The sequence below is a fragment of the Rhinoderma darwinii genome, chromosome 1 (genome assembly GCF_050947455.1).
Source record: "Rhinoderma darwinii isolate aRhiDar2 chromosome 1, aRhiDar2.hap1, whole genome shotgun sequence".
NCBI lineage: Eukaryota > Metazoa > Chordata > Amphibia > Anura > Rhinodermatidae > Rhinoderma > Rhinoderma darwinii.
In genome coordinates this window covers 387,156,928-387,182,423 of record NC_134687.1, presented here as the reverse complement: position 1 = coordinate 387,182,423, position 25,496 = coordinate 387,156,928, and the positions used below count along the sequence as shown (strand labels likewise).

General features: G+C 40.1%; 2 protein-coding genes across 3 annotated transcripts in view; one reads left to right on the top strand and one right to left on the bottom strand.

Moving 5' to 3' along the window:
* Nucleotides 1-25,496, top strand: part of FRMD3 (FERM domain containing 3) — a 335,672-nt gene that overhangs the window by 141,017 nt on the left and 169,159 nt on the right. The window contains exon 4 of the mRNA XM_075828480.1: nt 11,272-11,350. Within this exon, the coding sequence (XP_075684595.1) occupies nt 11,272-11,350 (79 nt within the window). The remainder of the gene's footprint in view (nt 1-11,271; nt 11,351-25,496) is intronic.
* IDNK (IDNK gluconokinase) overlaps nt 1-25,496 on the bottom strand; it is a 358,457-nt gene that overhangs the window by 218,580 nt on the left and 114,381 nt on the right. The gene's annotated exons all lie outside the window — the stretch shown is intronic.

The window sequence follows — 25,496 nt, the reverse complement described above, 5'->3', positions numbered from 1 at the left end:
AAGAGGGACGCGTCACCAAGGCAACGGCCGGGTAAGTATGAATTTCTTTCTCTTTTACTAGGGAAAGGGCTGTCCCTTCTCTCTATCCTGCACTGATAGAGAGAACGGAAGCCCTCTTCCCCTCAATACGCAACGGCTAGTCCGCATCAATTTAATGCCCATTTTAGGCAAAGGCGCAACAGAATCTGCAACGCAGATTCTGTGCGGCATTGATGCGGACAGTGTATGCAGAACTCTGCCACGTCTGGGCATACCCTTAGGCCGAATTCAGACGACCGTAGTATATGTCCTTGTGATGGCCGTTAAAACAACGGCGGTCACACGGACACATGTATTTCAATGGGGCCGTTCATACAGTCGTTGTTTTAATGGACCGTGTGAAGGGTCCGTTGAAAAATAGAACACGTCATATTTTCGTTTGTTTTCACGGATACCTCCATAGACTCAAGCCTATGAAGTTCCATGCAAACGGGTCCTGCACAGATGCAATTCGGACGTGAAAAACATCTGTTTTTCACGTCCGAGTTTGCAGTCGTTCGTGTTATTCTGGCCTTAGGCTGCACTTTCATGTCAACTGTGCTTTTCATCTCAAAGCTGGATTGGACTGACAGGAGAAATTGAAGAAATAGTTCCTCAGGGTAGTCAGTGTTTACATAATTGGAAATGCCATACTAGGTCAAATTAGTTGAAGTGCAGACAAGCCACAATACTATAATAGGGTAGGGAGCACACAGGTGCAACATACTGATGAATAAACAGTCGCATACATACTATTATACTACTGTTTAGTGTTTATTCACAGTTCTGGCCATCTAACTAATTTGTAGCTTTATAGTTACTAATATTGGCATAAAGCCAAGAAGTACGCCAGTATGCAATTTTACTGTTGTGTGTGCAGAATTCATCAACATGACATGGCGCATGATAATTGCAGAATATGGAGCAGCTGCTGAGCATAGCTTACCACCATTGTTCTGTGTAGAAATGTTTGCACATAAAGGCAGAACAGTGCAAGAAAGCAAAAAAAACAAAACAGTGCATATACACTATGGGGCAGATTTATGAAGGCTGGCGTTTCATACACCAGTCTTAGCTTTCTGCTCAGCTGGAGGGGACCTGGAGCAGAAAAGGTGAGCGGTGAGGTGAGTATGCTTTTTATTTGTCAATTTTTAGATGAGGAAGGGGGTAGTTTGACCAGGGTGGGCCAGATATGGGGCATGGCACTGGCCTCTGCCTTGCTACGCCCCACAGAGTGAAATCTACCCGAATTGGGAGCTGGGTAGGTTTCCTCTATAATTTACGCCAGTATTCTGGCATAAATGGGGCCTGCCCCTTTTGGGAAGTCACACCCACTTAATTTTACAAAAGTATCAAGGGCGGAGTAAAATGGCCAAAAGTCGACATTTTCAATGCAAATTGCAACTTTTAGGCCTTTTGTAAATTTCAATGTCACTATTGAGAGCTGGGTAGGTTTCCTCTATAATTTACGCCAGTATTCTGGCATAAATGGGGCCTGCCCCTTTTGGGAAGTCACACCCACTTAATTTTACAAAAGTATCAAGGGCGGAGTAAAATGGCCAAAAGTCGACATTTTCAATGCAAAACTTTTAATGTCACAAAACTGGTGTAGAGAAGGTTGACAAATTTTCCCTATGTCTGGACGCATTCTGTAGAAATTACAGCAATATTACCCCCGACCCCACACCCCTGTCAACATTTTAGCAAAATCAGTAGTAACGAACTATAAAGAAAATAATATAGTCTTGAGTTAAGACCAGCAGAGATACCTGTGAAAAGTATTGGCAACAATGGAATAGCTCTCGTCCATCCAGCCAGTGCAGGGCATCTTCCGAGTTCTCAAAGATCTGAGTTATTCTTAGCAACTTTTCTCTGTTGCTTCACATACATGGCACTTGCAGCTTCAGTGGTGACTGCGCCGTCATTGCCATCCAGCTCTTTGATTTGTGTGACAATTTTCTTCCTAGTCATGGCGCCCAGATGGTGTTAGCAACTTCCGTGGAGTTGGGGGCCAGTCAGCAGACTGAAGAGGCAGTAGTTACCTGGGTAAGTTAAGAGACAGGATAGTATAGCACTATATGCAACGATGGATTAATCACATGCGTCTTACAGGGCAGGCCCATATTTTGGTAACACTTTTATGGAAAATTCAAGTGTCAGAAGGGCGACCGGGGGGCCTGATATAAATGGCACTTAGTGTAATCAATATTCTTTTCAATGCAATTACACCAGAAAATGGGACTATAAAACTATAATGGGACACTAATTGAAATAAAATACCCGTTTGTCAATCTAAGATACAGTATTTTCTGACACAAAGAAATATTGGGGTATACAGAATCAGGAAATAGGAGTATAGTCTTCTTAGTATTATGAGTACACCACTTTATAGTCTCTTAAAAAAATATTGTTTATTATATATGTTAGTGCCCAGGAAAAACATTATTTTACATTTCATGTTAACTAAACGTTAAAGGAGGACAATCTGTTCTGCACATAATATAGACCTATCTATTTACTTAAAAGTAAAAAATAGAATTTGATAAATTGAATGGTAAGGTTTTAAATATACACTCAACACATACAGAGTCAGAAGCAAAATCAGAAACACCCGTAAGGTGAAGTATAGCATCTCTGTAATTATCTTTCACATAAACAGCATATAAGAGACAAGCTGTGATTAAAAGAATGAATTGCTGCTTTCAGAGTTGCTTTGTGTCTTACCAGACTTAAATATAACACTTAAAACACTGCGGTAACTCTTCTGTTTACCAAGATAGTACTCCTGTTATTCCACTAGCTGGTGTGCTAAAATTAAAGTAAATGGGCGACTGCAATTTGTAGCTCTTTTCCTATGTGGCACATCTGTGGTGTCCCATTCAATGCATACCTTGTTACTGTGGGGTAGCTTTGGGTGTGTAGCTCAAGGTAGCATTACTGTTTCCTTTGAAGTATGTTGTATCATGGGTTAAAATGTCATCTGTCATGGCTATTATTACATACAGTGCCTTGCAAAAGTATTCAGTTCCCTTTGTGTTTTTCATGATTCGTTGCATTTCAACTTGGAATTAAAATGGATTTAAAATTAAATTTGATTTGATTTATTTATTCAATTAAAAACTGAAATGTAGTGAGTGCATCTGTAATCACTAACTTTTGCTACGAAACCCCTAAATAAGATCTGGTCAAAGCAGTTAACTTCAGAAGTCACATTTTAGTTGAATAAGGTCCCCTGTGTATCACATGCTGCCTGTATAAAGACACCTTTTCTAAAAGACCCCTAAGTCTGCACCACCACTAAGCAAGCCACACGAAGACCAAGGAGGTCCCCAAAAAGGTCAGAGACCAAGTTGTGCAGAGGTGCAGATGAGGTTTGGGGTATAAAAATATTTCCAAAACTTTGCACATCATACGGAGCACCATTAAAGCCATTATAACAAAATGTAAAGAATATGGCACAACTGCAAACCTGACAAAAGAAGACCGCCCAACAAAAACTCACAGATCGGGCAAGGAGGGATTTATCAGAGATTCAACAAAGACATGAATATGTCAATAATAACACTGAACAAGCTCCAAAGAGCCACATCGGAGATAGATTTATTTGACCACTATAACCCGTACACTCCACAGAGTGGAGCTTTATGGAAGATTGGCCATAAAAAAAGCCATTGCTTAAAGAAAACATAAGATAACATCTTTGAAGTTTGCCAAACAGCATGTGGAAGACTCCCCAAACACATGGAAGAATATTCTCTGGTCCGATGAGACTAAAATTGAACTTCTGGCCATAATGGGAAACACTATGTGTGGCGCAAACCCAACACTTTCCATCACCCAAGAACACAATTTCCACAGTGAAGCATGGCGGTGGCAGCATCATGCAGTGGGGAAGCTTTTCATCAGCAGGGACTGGAAAACTGGTCAGGATTGAAGGAAAGATGGATGGCAGTAAATACAGGGCAATTCTTGAGGAAAACCTGTTTCAGTCTGCCAGAAATTTGAGACTAGGACGGAGGTTCACCTTCCAGCAGGACAATGACACTAAACATACTGCTAGAGCTACACTGGAGGGGTTTAGGGGAAACATTTACATTTCTTGGAATGGCCTAGTCTGTGGCATGACTTAAAGACTGCTGTACACCAACGCAACCCAACTTGCAGGAGTTGTAGCAATTTTGCCTGGGAGAATGGGCAAATATCCCACTGTCTAGATTTCCTAAGCTAATAGAGACATTCCCCAAGAGGCTAACATCTGTAATTGCAGCAACAGGTGGCTCCACAAAGATTTATTGATGTTCAGGGGGTGAATACTTCTGCACATTAACTCTTTCCCGCCGCAGCTATTTTTCGGACTTTCACTTTCGTTTTTTCCTCCACACCTTCCAAAAGCCATATTTTATAATTTTTTCGATCAATATTGCCATATGAAGGTTTGTTTTTTGCGGGCCGAATTGTAGATTTTTACGGCACCATTTATTGTACCATATAAACGGGGAAACTGGAAAAAAAAATATTTTGTTGCCACATTCTAAAAGCTATAACTTTTTTATTTTTCCGTCGATTAAGCGGTATGAGAGCTTATTTTGTGTGGGGCGAGCTGTAGTTTCTATTGGTACATGAAACTTTTTGATCACTTTTTATTTAATTTTTTGTGGGAGTTGAAGTGGCCAAAGTTTCTGGCAGTTTCAATTTTTTACAGCGTTCATCGTGCAAACTAAATAATGATATATTGTAATAGTTTAGACTTTTACGGACCATTAATACCAGTTATGTTAATTGTGTATTTTTTTTACATTGTGCTTTTGGGAAAAGTTTTTTTTTAAAATTTATTAAAAAAAAACTTTATTTTATTGTTTTTTACTTCTCCCCCTAGGGGACTTGAACCAGCAGTCATTGGATCGCTTGCATGATATAATAATGTATTGCAGTATATCGTGGCACGGTCCAATGAAGCCCTGCCAGATATGACTACATAGGAGTACAAAGAGGGCAGACCTGGGGGCCTTCATCAGGCTTCCATGCCAAAGAACGGCAACACCGCAATTGTGTCGTGGGGGGGCATTAAAACGTTACAGAGGGCCGTCAACTATTTCTAGTCATTCAAATGCCACGGTCGCTAATGACCGCAGCATTTAACGAGTTAAACGAGCAGGATTGCGCTCGAGCGGAATCCCGCTTGTTATCCTGAAGTGTCGGCTGTAACACTCGTTCTATGGAGCGGGCTCAGCCCGTGAGCCCGCTCCATACTCCCCCACCCGATGTGCGCCATATTGCTGTAATGTGAAACCACAACTAATAAGACAGGTGCTGAATGGGATGGCACTGCGCACCAGGATGTTGTGGAAGCACTTGGAGTCCATGACTCCTTTGATTTTTAGTAAGAAACCAACTGCACCACCTCGGAAACATTTCCAGACCATAATGGAGCCTCCTCCATGCTTGACTGTAGCACGAGAAACTAACTTTCGCATTTTGGAGCCGAATACCTCAAATTTTGATTAGTCCGTGAAAAGAACCTTCTTCTACTGACTAGTGGTCCAGCTCCTGTGTTTTTTAGCCCACAATAGCCTCTTCTTTTTATTAATGGGCCTAAGCAACGGTTTTCAGGCTGCAACATATCCCTTCAAACCTCTGGCTACAAGGCGTCGTTTGAGCAGTAGTGTATGTTGTGTAAATCAAATAATACAAACCCCTCAAAAATTTTAATTCAACGTTGTAATGCAACAAACAGGGAAAACACCAAGGGGTGTGAATAATTTTGAAAAGGCACTGTTGCGGATGTGAAATATTTTTTAGAAAACTGTGGCATAAACTATACCTAATGCTTGCCATTTTACGTTGTTATTTATATGATGCCAATGTTTTACAAGGAATATATATTAAAAGGGGGTTCTCCAGGAGGGAGTATGTACAGTTCATTTCCCAGAACACAGGACATTCAAGCACTTTGTAACACACTATGTTTTGAACTTGGGGACCGTAAATACAGGCAGTGCAACGAAGTGCATCAATGGACAAGGGATATGTATATAAAAAAATAATTTTTTCATTGCTATAGGGTAAGTGTTAATTTTGATTGATTCAGGGAAAATACTGTTCAATATTTTTTTCAGGTAGCAATAACAATTATACTATTCTAAAAATTTTATTTTGTTATGAATCAAATATTGCTCTGTTTTGTATAATATAAAATAATAAACTGTTTAAAAAAAATAAAATATATTTTTTTATTTAAAGTGAAGTTACGTCTTATATCCGCTTTAAAATATTAAGAGTTGCAGTATCACTAACTATCTAATATGTGACTGTCAATGTGTTTTAAACTCTTAAAACTTTGTTCCATAATTCCAATGATTACCTCATTAGTTTGTTCCTTTTAAATAAAGGATAAAAAATATATGTATTTCACTTGTGCAATATCTACTGTATACTACTTTGCAAGGGTTATGCAACCTTCTACTATACTTTTGGGGCAATTGATTATTCGTTCTGCGCCAGTTTTTTGTCATTAGAAAAGTTACAAATGCTTCAAAAGTTGCAATTTCATCTAAAGAATTGCTATTCTTGAGGCATTTGAGCTGCTCAAGGCACTTTACTGAAAAAAAGGGGACAGGGTTATTGGAAGTGACAGGGCCTTCCATGGCTGACAAATTTACTATAATTTGACATAACTTGACATAAATGACAGCGCAAATATATTGCAGCTCATAGCTGGAGAAGATTTAACTTTGGAGGATTGCGCCTTCTAATAAATTAGGGCCATCTTGCACCAGCGCACCTTAGATTAAAACTGGTGTCTGAAAATTCCTCCCGGCGTGTTTTAGTTCATCACCATTTTGAAGATGGTGAAATCTGTCCTGGTCATGTGATCTGTCCTGGTCGTGTGAGGCTTGATATCAGTTATCTCTCTTCTGATTGAGCAACACGGGGCAGATTTTCATCCTCTGAAAGTAAGGGCCCTATTACACGGGCCAATGATTGGGCAAACGAGCGTTCATATGAACGCTTGTTCCCGATCATTGCCCTGTGTAATCAGGGCAACTATCAGCCAATGAACGAGCAAACATGATAAAAATGTATAGGGACGAGCGATCAATGTATAGAAGCAAATGTACGCCGTTGATCGACGCTAGTTTACACAGCCCATGTCCGGCCATGTAATAGTACGCTAAACAGTGCAGGATCCCATTCAATTAAAATTGGTAAGATATTGATACACAGTGTTTTAGATTTTCATGACCTTTTATTATACAACAAATAAGCTTTATTTATTTACTATACCCCTTTAAGTTTTTAGAATCATTTTGGCTAACAATGCATCCTGTCTTCCTCCCAGAATCTGCTGCAGTTTATTTCTGTGACTAAAATACTCCCAGTTTTTAGGGTGCGTTCACATATGACAGTTGCCCCTGTCAGTTTCCATCAGAAACTGATGCTAGACCGGATCCCACAGCTTTTTATGGGATCTGTTCTGGCACAAAGGACATAAGTTTTGCCACCGTACGGCGCCGAACCTTTGCAGGAGCCGGCTCCAAAAACGTTACCTCCAGCGTTTTTGGGTCCGGCTCCGTATCCTATCTTATCCACTGTTCCTCGAATGAATGCCATGTGCTGCCACATCCACCTTCTGGCAGCACCCAGAGTGGGAATCCCCGGCCAGAGCATTGCCGACGCTCTGGCCTGGGGGCAGGAGCAGAATCATGCCACCCCTGTAGATAGTGCCACCCACAACCCCCCCAGTAGATAGAGCCACCCCCTGTATAAAACGCTACCCCCCCTGTAAATAGTGCCACTGTAGCTCCCTCTAGGAGCCGAATCCACTGCCAGACTGTTGCCGGCGCTGTGGCCGGCGATTCTGCTCCAGGAGGAGCCCCTGTCGTCATAGTCCATATATGGACTGTGATGTCAGGGGCACCTCCAGGAGGGAATTCACAGCCAGAGTGTTGCCGACGCTCTGGCCGGGGATTCCGCTCCTAGAGGGAACCCCTAAAGTCACTGTCCAGCAATCCCAGCATGGTGTGGGGTGGGTTTGAGATGCTGGGTGGGATTGGGTAGCTATAAAGCTAATAGCTTCTCCATGTGGTTAGGCCTAGTGTATGGTGTCTTTGCAGGTTCACAAGGCTGCTTCGAAGATCTGAGGTGAGGTGAGTAAACAGCAGCTGCCTTCTGGTCTCTCCCTCTCGGCACCGGACTCGGCGCTGCACTGAATATGACACATGTAACATTACAATGTGTGTGTCAGACTTCAGTGTAGTACCGAGGCCGGAGCAGAGAAGGATAGCCCTGACATGCCAGGATCATGTCAGAATTTTGTCAAATGACAAGTACACATCATGTATCTAATCTATTATGTATCCAATCCATCACAAACTATACACCACTCTGATAAAATGGGCACGTTTTCAGACCCTGGACTACCTTTTTGGTGGACCACTGTGGTAAAAACTGATGACAACTAACAACAACCGATGACAACTGATGGTTTTGTAGTAAAAATTGGGGAAAGCCTGATGGCAACTGATACATTTTTGCATCAGTTGTAATCACTTGAGAGACAAAAAAACTGATGCTGATGCAACTGATATATGTGAACGCATCCTAACGGATGGTAAAATATGTGTTTTTTTTTAACTGATCAGTTTACCGGATGCGTCAAAAAAACTACGCTATTGATTCCGTCGGAAAACCGGAAACCAGCCGGAATGGTGACGAACGGAAAGCATTAGCGATGTTTCCGTCACCATTGAGATCAATGGTGACTGAAACGGAAGCTGTGCCGTCAGTTTCACTTTCCGTTGCGGGGTTCACCCGACGGAACCCTCCGACGGAACCCCGGAACGGAAATGAACGGTGATGTGAACAGGCCCTTTCTTGCTTTTATTTTTAGTCTGCGCATGTGCAGAAAAAAAAACGAATCCGTTAAACGTAATGCATAACTGTTACAAACGGATGGCATATCAGTTTGTATCCGTCATCCACTGACTTCAATGTTAAAAAAAAATGAAAAGGTCCTTTTTCGTCAGGTTTCCGTCATTTTTGACGGAAACAATAGCGCAGCATACTAGGCTATTGCTTCAGTCAAAAAATTGGAAACCTGACGGAATGGAGAATAACTGAGAACAACTGATGCTAAAACAAAAGCCATTGAAATTAATTTGTTTTTTTACAGAAACATTTACTTCCGTTCTTGTGGTCCTCCGTCGGATCCGCTAGAACGGAAAACACCACACAGATGTGAACGAAGCCTTGGGGTATTTTTACACGGGCTATTTTCGGAAGCAGAACGCCTACAAACATCTTTCCATTGATTTCAATGGGAAAAACTGCGTTCTGTTCCGATGGGTCGTTTTCTTCCACGGCCATTTTGAAAATCATGGCCGTGAAAAAAACGGCCGAGAAAAAGAAGTGCAGGTCACTTCTTGGGACGTTTTTGGAACCATTTTTCATAGACTCTATTGAAAACAGCTCCAAAAACGCCGCGAAAAACGCGAGTGGCTTGAAAAACTTCTGAAAATCAGGAGCTGTTTTCCCTTGAAAACAGCTCTGGATTTTCAGACGTATTTGAGTTTGCGTGTGAACATATCCTAAGGGTCTTTTCACATCAGTGTCAGGGTTCCGTTGATGGGATCCGTCAGACCTTTCCGTCGAAGGAACCCATTAACAGAAGGCAAACGGAAATCATAGCTTCCGTTTGCATTACCATTGATTTCAATGGTAATGCTTCCGTTGCAAATGATTTCCGATTGTCTCCGATGATGGGGGTGTGGCATGCAAAAGAGGTGTGGTTTAAAAAATCTTTATTAATCGTAATCGAGGTTACATGTTCAATTAATCATCATTTTGATTTAGGTCATAATCGCTCAGCCCTACTATATGCAACTAATGTATCCTTATCTAAGATCTGTTCATTTGTATGGGATTCAGGGTAGCAGGGGCGTAACTAGGAAAGACTGGGCCCCATAGCAAACTTTTGACTGGGGTCCCCCCTCCCCTGAGTGTCACACAACCCCCCCCTTGTAGATAGTGCCTTTTTTACAGCCCCCCTGTAGATAGCGCCATACAGCCCCCCCTGTAGGTAATGCTATACAGCCCCCCTGTAGATAGCGCCATACAGCCCCCCTGTAGGTAACGCCATACAGACTCCACCCTGTAGATAACGCCATACAGCCCCCCCTGTAGATAGCGCCATACAGCCCCCCTGTAGATAGCGCCATACAGTCCCCCCTGTAAATAGCGCCATACAGCCCCCCTGTAGGTATCGCTATACAGCCCACCTGTAGGTAACGCTATACAGCCCTCCCCCTGTAGGTAACGCTATACAGCCCCAACCCCCATAAAAAATCTGACCTATAGTGTGTCCTACAAAAGACATGTATCCCCTATCCACAGGATAGGGGATACTTGTGTGATCGCTGGCAGCGATAGGGAGAACGGGGGACCAAAAGTCCCCCCAAGTTCTCCATGACAAACCTCGGACTTCCGGAGTCTGCGCAGCTCAATAAAAATGAAAGGAGCGCTGGTCACGCATGCGCACAAGCGCGACCGGCGCTCCATTCATTTCTACAGAGCTGCCGACACAGACCCCGGAAGTCCGAGGTTTGTGATGGAGAACTTCAGGGGACTTTCGGTCCCCCGTTCTACCTATCGCTGCAAGCGATCACACATGTATCCCCTATCCTGTGGATAGGGGATACATGTCTTTTGTAGGAACAACCCCTTTAATGGCAGAGCGGGGAGATACCTCCCTGCTCTGCCATAGTGTTTAGTGGCGTTGCGCTGTAGTAGCCATAGCAGCAGCTAGCGGAGCCTCCGGCCATGGTGGGGGCCAGTGCCGGCGGGCGACACGGGCCCCCTCATGCAGCGGGCCCCGTAGCAGCCGCTACGGCTGCTACAGCGGTAGTTACGCCACTGCAGGGTAGGATCATAGCTCTGAAGTGGTTGGTATTTGGTTTGTTTTTTTTACAATATGTCATATTTGTCTAGCCAAATGTTGCTCTCATTAAGGAGGTACTAGAAATGATAGCTTAGATAAAGTCATATTTCACAGCTGCTTTTAACATTACATATTGATCACTAAAGAAATCTGCAAACTCATTGAGGCTTTTCTAGCATGCTTTTATTTACTGCTCTGGCTTGGAGTACACGTAAAACCATTTCTCATAGCGTAAAAAAAAAAAACCTCTTCCGCATTTTCATCAAGCAACTATTCCCTGCGCTGTTCTCATGCTTTTTTGTTTTATAACGTTTCAGCTCATCCACCATACACCATGTGCTTTAGAGTGAAATTCTACCCTCATGAACCTTTGAAGATTAAAGAAGAGCTCACCAGGTATTTTATATGTGTTTGTGTGTCATACAAATTTGGCCTGAGGCAAGGAATCAAGACAAACTTTGGTTAGTTGTGTCATTTTGAAATTAGTTTGGGTAGTGTTTGCCGTCTTTAAAGATGTCAGCCGAATCATATGGTGCAGATAGTTTTAAGGAAATGTTCATATCTAATGCATTACCTTCTCAGGGTGTGTTTACATATATAATTTGTGCCCAGCCAGTTCTTCTTTGCCAGAGGCAAACACAACTGACACAAGGTTGCATTTAACTTTTCTCTATCTGGCTCAGGCAGACATAACAACTGATGCCATCAAACAATAAACCAACTCTGTAAGAAACTATGGAATGAGTTTTGTCTTCTCCAGTGTTTTTTGTACCATGTTGGAGGCAAGAAAGACTAGAGGGCCAAACAAATGTTAACTGGCCCTTCATAAGTGAGATAGAGCAGTTGCCAAGAGTTTCTACACAAACCTTTTGTCCACAGAGGGAAATTTGAAATACCTCTACTATACTATCAGATTGCTCCCACAGCTAAAGGGAGCTACAGAAAACAAATATGACTATAGCTCTAATATTGGAATTGTTATGTAAGAAAGATAGCAAAGAAAAAAATCACCAATTTGGTTATATGAGGAATTATGGGAATGTCCCATTACTGCACATTGAGTGTTGTTTGTGTGTTAATACAAGCTTTCGTGATTTGTATTGTTTTTGGCTGTCATTGGTGACTTTATAATGTATGTGCACTTCTCTTTATTTAGTTACTTTGTATAGCATGGGCAAAACATCACTTTTACTCTGATTATTGTTTTGAAATGTTGACATTTGGTAATTGATTGATTTTTTTATTTAAAAAAACAATAGACTAAAAATTGGACTTTATCTGTTTATACTAAAAACATAATTGTGTACTGCTAACATAGTTGCAAGGCTTGTTAAGTGTACCAGAACATTCCCTTGTTATGAGCCTAGCAGATATATGTTCAGGACACGATCTGGACAGGAATTTTTAGTTACTAAATTGTAAACAAGAATGTTTCATTGATACCATAATTTCCCACATTATGTTCTAACATCATACATAAAATATAGCAGCAGTCTTTAGAAAAAATCCTTCCATAAATCCATACCCTTGTTTCAAAGGACCATATGTCGTGTAAGGGTATGTTCACATGGCTTATTTTTAGGCTGATTTTGGAGCAGAAAAGCCTAGTTTTACGCTCCAAAATACACTTGAAATACACCTGCAAACAGTTTCCCATTCATTTCAATGGGAAAATACACTGTGCTGTTCACATGAGGCTTAGGCTATGTTCACACACTTAACAAAAAACGGCTGTAAATATGTAGTTGTTTTCAAGGGAAAACAGCCCCTGATTTTCAGCCGTTTTTAAAAAAGGCTCAAGTAGTGACATGCACTTCTTTTTACGAGGCGTTTTTTTTTACACGGTCGTTATTAAAAATGGCCGCGTAAAAAACGCCCCGTGGGAAAGGAAAGCCGTTTTTCCCATTGAAATCAATGGGCAGATGTTTGGAGGCATTCGGCCCCCATATTTCCAGCCGTTTTTCGGGGTGTTTACGGCCCTGAAAAACGGCTGAAAATAGGTCCTGTGAACATACCCTAAAGGTATGTGCGCACACAAAATCAAAAATGTCTGAAAATACAGCACTGTTTTCAAGGGAAAACAGCCCCTGATTTTCAGAAGTTTTTTAAGCCACTTGCACTTTCTGCTGCGTTTTTTCGGCCGTTTTTGGAGCTGTTTTTCTATATAGAGTCAATGCAAAACGGCTCCCAAATCAGCTCAAGGAGTGACATGCACTTCTTCTTCGCAAGCGTCTTTTTACGCGCTATTTTACGAAAATGAGGCGTAAAAAATGCCCCATCGGAACAGAAAGCCGTATATCCCATTGAAATCAATGGGCAGATGTTTGTAGGTGTTCTGCTTCCGTTTTTTTCAGGTGTTTTTCAAGGCGTAAACTTCTGACTAATTTCTATTTAATCAGATCAACATCAATCTAAACTGGTATGTGCCCATTAGTATGATGGAAATTGTCTCATAAGCCAAAAAAATGACCTATTATGATGACTGATCTTTCATGCACCATTATTACCATGATTGTAGCACTTGGGATCTGAAAGATGGCTCCATTAAAAATTGGTTCTATCCTATACTATTTCTCTAACCTTCCCATATACATGCAGACTTAGCTTGGCTGAGTGTGCATGTTTATACCATAGGGAAGAGGAAGCCATCCCACTGCTAGACACCTGTGGCAGAGGGTCCCAGAAGGTCAATGGATCAGGCATGTTGAAATCCTACATGCTCGATCCTCATTTCAGCCGCCATCTGCTGTCTGGGGACGTTCTGGTTGCCTCCATACAACTTATTGGCAATTGTCAGCTGTCCACACGTGTATGGACAGCTTTGCAAAGTATGTATTACCAGCCAACTCAGACCAACTGTTAGGAAAACACCTGTTCCCGTAAGGTTGCTTTGACAACCTGTCTAGCTTCTGGGCGGTTCTTCTTTTACCTTGAGCCTATCTCTCTTCTCTGTCCTTCTGACAAACAGCTGTGGGGTTATATTTATACCTGTCTTTTCCCAACTGTCTTTACTTGTGAATTTTCCTATCTCCTGGTTTCTGATCAAGCTCCTGACTGCTCCTGCACTTCTGTTTTCGGGACCTCGTTTATACTGACCTCAGCTTGTCTCTCGTTAACCCTCTGTTTACCGATTCTGATTATCCGCTCCCGGCTGGTTTTGACCGTGGCTTGTCTGATTACCTCTACTTAGTTTTGGACTTTCAGTTAACCTACTAGCTGTCTGGTTTGGAGCTCAGGTTTGCCTGCATTGCACCTCTCATCCAAAACTACACTCTGTTAAGACAACCTGGGTTCTAAGCAGCTAAGTCCATCCCACCTTGTGGTCGGCTCTGGCGAACACCTTAGAGTAGCCTTAGACACTGGATCAGAGTGGTTACGGATTAGAGGTTGCTGGTTTACGTGCGCTCTCTCCCTGCCGACTCCAGCAGCCTTGAGGCATCGCTCCACTTGCATTTCCATAACACCAACTGTTCAGATATTTATATGGGTCTGAAAATATTTTCAGTAACTTTTCAAAAAGTTTACTTATATTTCACTAACCTGGATTTATAGTATATCCTCTTTTTCAATCACACTCTTTGTTGGATGCAAAATTTTTCTGACTGCCCATTGAAATTTGAAAGCACTTGCCAACAGACATAACCATATTACTTATTATACTTAATATATTGCATTCTTAAATTTACTAATCATATTATTGTATAGAACCTTATGTAAACATAGATACAACATAAAGTATGATTTGTACAGATACTGAACCAGCAAGGTACTGCAAGGAATGTGAAGTCAGTGGTAACAAAATTCCATCTGAAGTGTGAATGAAGCTTTGGGTAAGAATTGGTAGAAGACATGCCACAACGTCAAATATGGATTTGAATAAACTTATTTAATGCAAGACATAACTCAAGATTAACACAAAATATCAGAACATTATAAGTATAAGTTTATATCTAGATGTTAAGTGTAAAAAGGTGAACATACAGGTCCTTCTCAATGAATTAGAATATCATCAAAAAGTTAATTTATTTCCGTAATTCAATTCAAAAAGTGAAACTCCTATATTATATAGATTCATTACACACAGAGTGATCTATTTCCAGCATTTTTTTCTTTTAATGTTGATGATTTTGGCTAACAGTTAATGAAAACCCAAAATTTTGTGTCTCAGAAAATTTGAATATTAAATAATCCCAATTTTAAAAAAAATTGTAATACCGAAATGTTGGCCTACTGAAAAAGTATGTACAGTATATGCACTCAACACTTGGTCGGGGCTCCTTTTGCATGAATTACTGCATCAATGCGGAGTAGCATGGAGGCGATCAGCCTGTCTCTCTACTGAGGTGTTATGGAAGCCCAGGTAGCTTTGATATCGGCTTTTAGCTCGTCTGCATTGTTGGGTCTGGTGTCTCTTATCTTCCTCTTGACAATACCCATAGATTATTTATGGGGTTTAGGTCAGGCGAGTTTGCTGGCCAATGAAGCACAGTACTGTGGTTATTAAATCAGGTATTGATACTTTTGGCAGTTTGGGCAGGTGCCAAGTCCTGCTGGAAAATGAAATCAGCATCGCCATAAAGCTTGTCAGCAGAGGGAAGCATGAAGTGCTCTAAAATTTCCTGCTAGACGGCTGCGTTGACTCTGGACTTGATATAACACAGTGGACCAACACCAGCAGATGACATGGCTCCCCACACCATCACTGACTGTGGAAACTTCACACTGGACCGCAAGCAACTTGGATTGAGTGCCTCTCCACTCTTCCTCCAGACTCTGGGACCTTAATTTCCAAATGAAATGCAAAATTTACTTTCATCTGAAAACATGACATTGGACCACTGAGCAACAGACCAGTCCTTTTTCTCCGTAGCCCAGGTAAGATGCTTCTGATGTTGTCTCTGCGTCATGAGTGCCTTGACTCAAGGAATGCGACAGTTGTAGCCCATGTTCTGTATACCTCTGTGTGTGGTGGCTCTTTAAGCACTGACTCCAGCTGCAGTCCACGCCTTGTGAATCGCCCCCAGATTCTTGAATGGCCTTTTCTTGACAATCTTTACAAGGCTGCGGATATCCCTGTTGCTTGTGCACCTTTTTCTGCCACACTTTTTCCTTCCTCTCAACTTTCCATTAATATGCTTGAATACAGCACTCTGAACAGCCAGCTTCTATAGAAATGTCCTTTTGTGGCTTACCCTCCTTGTGGAGGGTGTCAATGACTATCTTCTGGACAACTGTCAAGTCAGCAGTCTTCCCCATGATTGTGTAGCCTACTGAACCAGACTGTTGGACTATTTAAAGGCTTAGGAAACCTTTGCAGGTGTTTTGTGTTGATTCGCTGATTAGAGTGTGACACCATGAGTCTACAATCTTCAACATTTACCCAATATTCTGATTTTCTGAGAGACTGAATTTTGGGTTTTCATTAACTCTTAGCCATAATCTTCAACATTAAAAGAAAAAAATGCTGGAAATAGACCACTCTGTGTGTAATGAATCTATATCATATGAGTTTCACTTTTTGAATTGAATTACTGAAATTAACGTTTTGATGATATTCTAATTCTACGTTAAATTTGTTATCACTACAAGAAGTTGTATTCAAGTTCTTTACAATCTGGAAGGAACTCTTCCCCCTAAAGAGGCAATTGTCAACTGCCTCATGTTTTTTTTTTGCCTTCCTATGGATCAACATGGTAAGATTATAGCTTGGACTTGATGGACCTGTGTCTTTTTTCAATTTTATCAACTATGTAATTATGTAAGTATTAAAACGTTTTTAAATGTGATCAAAGTTTACAAAATACATTAAATATAATAGCAAGTGTATTTTTTTGCTTATGTCCCTTACTGTTGTGCTGCAAAGCAGGATGCATTAGACTAAAAATATACCTAAAATCAGTTATTTGAGGACATCTGGATGAAATGTGAGCTTCTAATATTTAATTTTGGCTGCTTTTCAATTGCAGATTACAAAACATTCTCAATCTAAGAGTATTAAAGATTAAATACATGTCCTTCAGTTTCTGTTTTATTTAATGATATTGAGAAATAGAACATAAGAACACTGCAAATCCTTCTAAACATTACAGCAGTATAGTTAGAACTAAACTTTTAACCATGTTCCACATGCATTAGTTTATTCATAATAACAAATATTTATAAGAAAATGTGCCTAAGGCTCTGTTTACATCCGCGTTGGGGTCCCGTTCTGACGTTCCGTCTGAGCTTTCTGTCAGAACGGGATCCTGAACAGACACAAACTGACACAGACGGAAACCAGAGGTTTCAATGGTGACGGATGCGGTGCCCATGGTTTCCATTTTCCTATGTTGTGCACCGGACCCGTCGTTTTGCCGGAAGCAATAGCGTAGTCGACTATTGCTGTGTCTGTTCAGGGTCCCGTTCTGACAGAAAGCTCAGACAGGACGTCAGAACGGGACCCCAACGCAGATGTGTATAGACTAAATTGAGCGTCTTCTAATATACTACATGCACCAAAGGGTGTGGACAACCCCTCTAGTTTGTGGTTTGGCGTTTTCTGTTTCACAGATGCAGAAAATAAAGAATAAAGCTATACAATCTTGGAACATGGAACTGTGATGCAGCTTCCTCAAGCTTCTGCCTAGTCATAGTTGCCCAGTAAATTATAGGTACTGTTACTGAGAAAATCCGTAGAGTAGTAGTAGCTTCATTGATTCCGTGGCCTAGCATCCAAAATTACCACGTGTAATGCCGATGTCAGGTTTGAGGGGTTTAAAATCACAGAAAAAGGCCATACTTTTTGATACAAGGGCAGGTTGTTTGCAATGCTAATGTAGCGACTTGCATTGAGTGTCTAAGGAGACACGGCCAAGTTCAGTTTTTTCGTTTTGTTTTTTTCCTCCCTGCCTTCCAAAAGCCATAACCTCTTTGTTTTTTTGTCGACATAGCCGACATATGCCTGTCGAACACTGCCTGCCAAAATATTTAGTATGAACTCTAAAATCTAATGAAAGAAGAGTAATTCTAACATGCCTGTTACTTTTAGGGCTTATTTACACGAGCGTGTGCGTTTTGCGCACGCAAAAAACGCAGCGTTTTGCGTGCGCAAAAGGCACTTAACAGCTCCGTGTGTCATCCCCGTATGATGCGCGGCTTCGTGATTTTCGCGCAGCCGCCATCTTTATGACACTCCGTTTGGATGTTTGTAAACAGAAAAGCACGTGGAGCTTTTCTGTTTACATTCATAGTTTGACAGCTGTTGTGCGAGTCACGTGCGTCCCACGGAAGTGCTTCCGTGTGGCATGCATGAATTTCACGCACCCATTGACTTCAATGGGTGCGTGATGTGCGAACAACGCACGAATATAGGACATGTCGTGAGTTTTACGCAACGGACTCACGCTGCACAAAAATCACGGACTGTCTAAACTAGCCCATAGACTAATATAGGTCCGTACGACACGCATGAAAACCATGTGCATTGCACGGACGTATAACACGCTCGTGTAAACGAGCCCTAACAATAAGTTTGTAAAGAAAGTACATATATATTGTGGCCACTGTTTATAATTTGCATTTGTTGTTTACTTTTTGTGTTCCTTCTGAATAATTATAACTATGTTACTTAGGGCCTGTTCACATCAGCGTCAGGCTTCCGTTCATGAATTCCGTTTGACTTTTCCGTCAGAGGAACCGATGAACAGAAATCCAAACGAAAACCATAGCTTCCGTTTGCATTACCATTGATTTCAATGGAAATGCTTCCGTTGCAATTGTTTTCCGTTTGTTTCCGTTCCGTAAGGTTTCCGTTTTTTTAGTGGAAACAATAGCGTAGTCGACTACGCTATTGTTTCCGTTAAAGAAAACGGAAACATTACAGAACGGAAACAAACGGAAACCAATCAATGGTAATGCAAACGGAAGTTATGGTATCTGTTTGGCTTTCTGTTCATCAGTTCCTCAGATGGAAAGGTTGAATGGAACCCATAAACGGAAGCCCAATGCTGATGTGAACGCAACCTAATACTGTATGGACTCACAGTTATTCAGTAATCAAGTGCAGCTTTAGAATCAGAGGGAATATTTATTATAGGTGTGTGCCATATAAAATGTATGAGAGTGTACCAGGCAAACACTTCAAAGTGGAGCAAAAGTCCCATGAGAAGTTGAATTTGTAATGCTTTTTTCTCAGCTCATATACCATATATATCATAAAAAATAAGGGACTAGCAGTTTTATACAAATCTTTAAAGAAGCTAAGCTGTTTTTTTTTTTGTTTTTTTTCCACCCCCTGCCCCCTTTGCAAATGTGATCAAGTGTAATGTGGACATGTGTATTGACTTACCTGGTACTGTATTTCACGGGACGTCGCTCCGATCCAGTCCACTATGGGGATCACGTGATCTGTAGTCTGACAACCCAAGTCCTACAGCATCTACTGTAAAAACCGCATGTCAGCCTCTCATTGCATTAAGAGCCTGACTTCCGGTCCCTACAGCAGATGCTGTAGGGACTATATAAAGTGTGTATAGCAGGAAATGGCTGTTGCCTTGTTTGTATATTGTATCCACCACGCTGTATCATGTTAATGATACAAATAATGTGAAGAGGTGTTAAGGAATTCCTGGTGAGTGCCCCAACATTTTTCTTCATATTGCTGGACCCTGCTGTAGGATATAGTAAGTCAGAATAAAGATCACATGACCTACGGTGTCCCAGAACAGCACCCGGTAAGTCAAAACGCATGTGAACATTAGACCACGTCACATTTGCAAATGGAGCGGGACCCCAGAGTGCTTCTTTAATTACCATTTGTTTTTTGTTTTTTTAAAACAATAGTTTCTATTGAATTTTCAATAAAAGCATTTTTTCATTTCAAGTGAAGGAAGTACAATAAAATAAAATTGGGAACAGCTATAAAACTAAGCCCAGCTGGCCTATTATGGCCCAGGACTATAATGTAAGCCGTGGTCCCATTGCCAATTTTTTTATGTTTTTGTAAGCACTTGAGTCAGACTTTTCAAAATGTTCAGTTCATTGAATGATAGTAAACAGTTTTAAAATGTGTATGCTGTATTATGGACACTATTAGTATGAGAATAATAAACCTAATATTAGTTTGTGAAATAGATTGTTAGCATTTTCATCTGTGGGCATATGGCAGAATACATGGCAATTGTAATTTAATAAAGACATAATCACTAAACAATCCACTTTGTCAGAATGTTGCCTTGCTAAAGCAGTCATAGTCACCCGTACCTTGAGTGCATAGAATACTGTCTACCAAGTTCCGAAGTTTTCTGGAGGCAACACCAGCACAATAACTAATCGTTGATACTTCATGGATTTGGTTTGTATGACTTAGGACACAAGTGGAGATTACTATCCACAATGACATACACCACCATTGAACGCTGAAGCAGTAGAATGTGTTTCTAACGAGAATCTGAATCCTAATTTTGCCACTAGGAGCTAACACTGGCTGATCCAAGGGCACAGAGTCTAACAGACTTCCGGTTTTCACCAGGGAGGTTTGCGTGGAGATATGGACTTCGCTCCGTGAAGCCCTCCGATTGCAGTTCCCTGGGCAGTCTTCCTAGGTGGCCAAGATATACCAAGGCAAAGTACAAATAATGATCCAACGAATACTCTGACAAGCAGAGGTCGAGGTATCCGACAATACGGGAAGGTCAGACACAATCCAAGGTATCTCAAGAAACATCAAGGTAAAACAATCTGGGTCAGCAACAGTAAATCCAAATAGAGCATGGTAATAAGGCAAGAGCACAAGAACCAGCAACAGGAAAAGAACCTTGCAATGAGACTGGTACTTCTTTATATAGGGAGGTGAGCGATGACTTCCTGATGAGAGTGTCAGGAGTGAGACCAATTACAGGGGGGTGATTGGACCAGGGAGAGAGAGTTCAGAAGCTATCAAGGATCGCTGACGACACAGAAGAGCAGGTACACAAATTAATGAATAGTGTGAGCTGGTCTCTTACAGAGGAAGCTTTGGCAATAGATAGCAAAATCAGGTAAGTACCCCTCCTCCTAAAGGAAGACTGCACACCTTCCTGGCTGGTAAGGGAATTTCTTGAGGAGTTTCTTTCGTAATGATGCAGCTTTGAACTCTGGAAATGTGATCCAACATTTCTCATCAGAACTGTAATCTTTCCAGTCGGCCAGATACCAGATGCTTCTTCTCGATCTATTGGAGTCGAGGATTTCTTGAATATCATGATTGGATTTGTCAGAAGGAACAGAAGGCTGGGTACAGAAGAAATGGAAAGACAGTTAATAATAAGGGGTATTAGGAGAGAGACATGAAAAACATTTGATATTCTGTGGGAAGAAGGTAAAAGTAGACAAAAGGACACAGGATTTATCTCCTCAGAGATTTTGACGGGACCAATATATCTAAGGGCGAATTTCATGGATGGAACGCTAAGTGGGGTTTGTTTAGTTATACTTGGGAGAGGGGCAATCTTTAGTGTTTTGTATTGGCAGAAAGATGTTGGTGGCCTTAAGCCTTGAGTAGAGCAGAGCTGACTTGTTTCTTGGTAGGAGGAAAATTTTGGACCCTCAGGAAAACCGGCAAGTAACATGAAGAGGAAGGGGGATTTGGGCGTGTTGTGAATGAAAATGGAGGTAATTTCCTCTGTCAGTTTGAAGACCTAGGTCTAGAATCGATGGATGGAGGGACAAATCCACCATATGTACGAAATTGTACCCCTCTTGCACCTATGAGAAATCCAACAACATTTTCAATTTATCTCAATACACCCTCAAAGAGGGAGAGATAGACCTGCTCTCCAAGGGTTTGTCATTCTGCCCCACGCAACAAGCAGACGAATTCCAACTATTTTTAGATTTAAATAATTTTATTAGAAAACATACACTGCAACGCCATTTCTCCATTGAAGCAGGAAAATTAAAACAGATGGAAAACAACATAAGTATAGAAGATCCTTATACTCACCTCCAAGTAAACGGTAAATTAAGCTTCTACCCATTACATCACAAGGGCAATTTTCTAGAAACATTCTATGCATTAGTGTCAAATGATTTGAAAAAAATCAATAAGAAAATAATACTGAGTCAGTGCAATCTTAGTAAGGTGGAGAAAAAATCATTAAAAGATCTTCAAAACAATAAAAATATAGTAATAAGATCAGCAGATAAGGGAGGAGGAATCGTGATACAGGATAGAGAAGTTTACATCCAAGAAGCAGAGAGAATACTATCTGACTCAAGATACTTTGAAACACTCACACTGGATCCTTCAGGTCAGTATGAAAAGGAATTTTTAAATTTTATAAAAATAAACTTTGAAGAGGGCATTATAAACAAAAAAGAAAAATCATTTTTAACTACAATAAATCCTGAAACACCATTCTTTTATCATTTGCTCAAAGTTCATAAAAATAAAAATAACCCCCCAGGAAGACCAATAATCTCAGGTATAAACTCTCTTACAAGTCAATTATCACATTATATAGACTTACACTTGCAAAATCTTGTAACGAAACTCCCATCTCACCTAAAAGACTCTACGAGTCTAATCAGAGATTTACAAAAATACAATTGGAAAGAAAATTATACTCTGATGACCCTAGATGTCACCTCTTTGTATTCCAATATAGATCATACCCTTGGAATTAGGGCGACCAAATTTTTTCTAGAACATAAAGGCATGTTACCAAGGAAACAAAATGCCTTTTTATTAGAAGGGTTACATTTTATTCTCACCCATAATATTTTTAAACACAACTCAAAACTGTATAAACAAACAAGAGGTACAGCTATGGGGACACGAGTTGCCCCCAGCTATGCCAACTTGTTTATGGGGCATTTCGAATCTAAAAACATAGAGAACGAACACATGTATAGAAAGAAAATTGTCTATTACCGTAGATATATTGATGATCTCTTTCTCATCTGGTCTGGTACCGATGAAGAAGCTAATTGTTTTATAGAAATTTTAAATAATAACACATGGGGAATTCAATTCACACAAAGTATATCCAAAGAAAGAATAATATTTTTAGACCTAGAAATCAGTCATTCTGACAATAAATTCACAACGAAAACACATTTTAAGGATATAGACAAAAACAGTTTCTTGAATTTTAAAAGTGCATATTATAAGAGATGGACAACAATTATCCCACATAGCCAATATAGAAGGATAAGAAAGAACTGTTCTTCAATAGAAGTATATAAAGAACAATCCAAAATTCTCAAAGAAAGGTTTGAAGAGAAAGGGTACCCTCAAAACCTTATTAAACATGCATACCAAAGAAATTTGGGTACATCTCAGGAAGCATGCTTAATAGAAAAAGATCATGCAAAATATAATAAGGAAATTCCGAAGAAAAATTATTCGAGCAATTTTATTACAACTTTTAATCATGATCACAACATCATAAGAGGTTCACTACAAAAACATTGGAATATACTTCAAAATGACCCAATTCTAAATAAGATCATCCCCTCAAAACCTGGTATAGCATTCCGTAGAGGGAGAACAATTAAAAATATATTGGCACCCAGTAGATTGAGGATAAATACCTCCATTCCCATCTCTAATTATCATCCTAAACCTGCAGGTATTTTTAAATGTGGGAAAAGAAACTGCCTATGCTGTCTAAGCATAAATGCAGGTAAGACGCAGGTCATGTCGAACGTAACGAAATAAATGTTCCAAATTGATACCTTCATGACCTGTGAAACCGATCACGTAATATATATGATCGAATGCGAATGTGGATTACAATATGTCGGGAGAACTACCCAGACACTGAGAAGTAGATTGAATGGTCACCGTTTTAATGCTAAAAACGGATTCTTAAAACACAGCCTATCAAGACATTTGCTATATAATCATACATCAAATTTCAATAATATAAAAATCTCTCCAATTGAGCAAATAAATTCTAAAACACATATTAGAATTTCTATCCATTTTGGATATTTAAATTTGAAACCTTGAGTCCAAACGGACTCAACGAAAAAATAGATGTAGTTTAAACCAGAATAGGAATACATAGAAAAAGAACTTCATATGTTCCTAGCAAGTGGAAAACTATCACAGTCAATGAATAAATAAAATAAAAAGTAAAGACTGACATTTATTGTTTCATAGAAATATTACTTTCTGAAAGACATTGTTTAATAATATTTACACCACTGAATTAAATGAGTTGGCAGTGATAAAAATATCAATGTTCCAACATAAACATCCTTCCTTTGACATGCAGTCAAATGCAAGAGCTTCTGTTTCCGACAATTTATAAATTAACGAATGTGAACCAATAGGAATAATGACAGAAGTGTCTTTTATAGTAATGCAATCCTTTCTGAATACAAAACAGTAGGATAGCACTAACTCAGACACAACTATGAAAAACAAATAAGAAATATTAACTATGAACTATTAATTCCCATCTCCTTTATATTGCGAGTACGCATCGATTTCACTTTCTGAAGTAAACTGTTCAGACTGTATACATATACAAAAAAGCATTTTTAGTCAGAATAAAGATCATAAAAACCATCAGCATAAACTTCTAATTAATTTAAGTGAAATATAATGTAATAGAAGACGGAGTTAAGGAAAACAATTAACACATACGTACCTGTGATGAAACACCCACAACGAACTTTAACCCTGACTGTTTGACCTGGACGTGAATCACACGACCGGAGTATTTAAGATGTTGTTTTTTAGTAAAATTCATATGCCTGACAAAGACCACAGTGCGTGGTCGAAACGCGTTGCAGCACAGCCTTTTTATCATATATTTTTTTATCTGTAATTAAAATAAAATCGTTGCTTCAACACCGACGATTTCGTGAAAAAAATATTCAAATCACACCTGAGCGCCCGTTTATAGGAGCATCTTTTCTCCGAAGTCTGTTTCATGTTTTTTGCATGGTGTGTTTTGGAATATTGTCCCATTCTGTAATAACCCCTATAATGGTCATATATGTCTATGCTACACTATATGTCTTTAACTTTGTACATGTTTGTATACATATGCATTTTTGTTGAAAACAAAAACAAATTATGATTAAAAAAAAAGTAAAAACAAAAATGTTGAGAACCCTCTAAAAGGTGTCACCATTCTTTAAGGGCTAATTTCCGATACTGTAGTTCATTTTAGCAGTCGAGAATATTTAGAAGAAGCTACAAGAAGTGACTATGCCAGAAGCGTTTAGATAAAACGGCTCTAACTCCAGTTGCTAAGGCATCCACTTCTAAGAAGAAAGGAAGGATCTTGTTGATGAAGCACTGGTGCAGTAGAAAAGGTTTTCTTCAACAACATTTGGCATTGGGTCAAGTTATGTAGCAGATTCTTAGTCCAGTGGCTGAAATGATCAGGCATGGAGTTGCTAATAGCACGAGTAGTCCAGTAACTTTCCAGGTTCGGTAAACAGATAACAGGTTGTAGCGTGAGGCAGAGACGAGGTCAGAAAACGGTCCAAGTTTGATACACAGATAAGCGGCAACAGGTTATCGGGTGACAAAGACACGGTCAGGAAACGTTCCAAGTTCGGT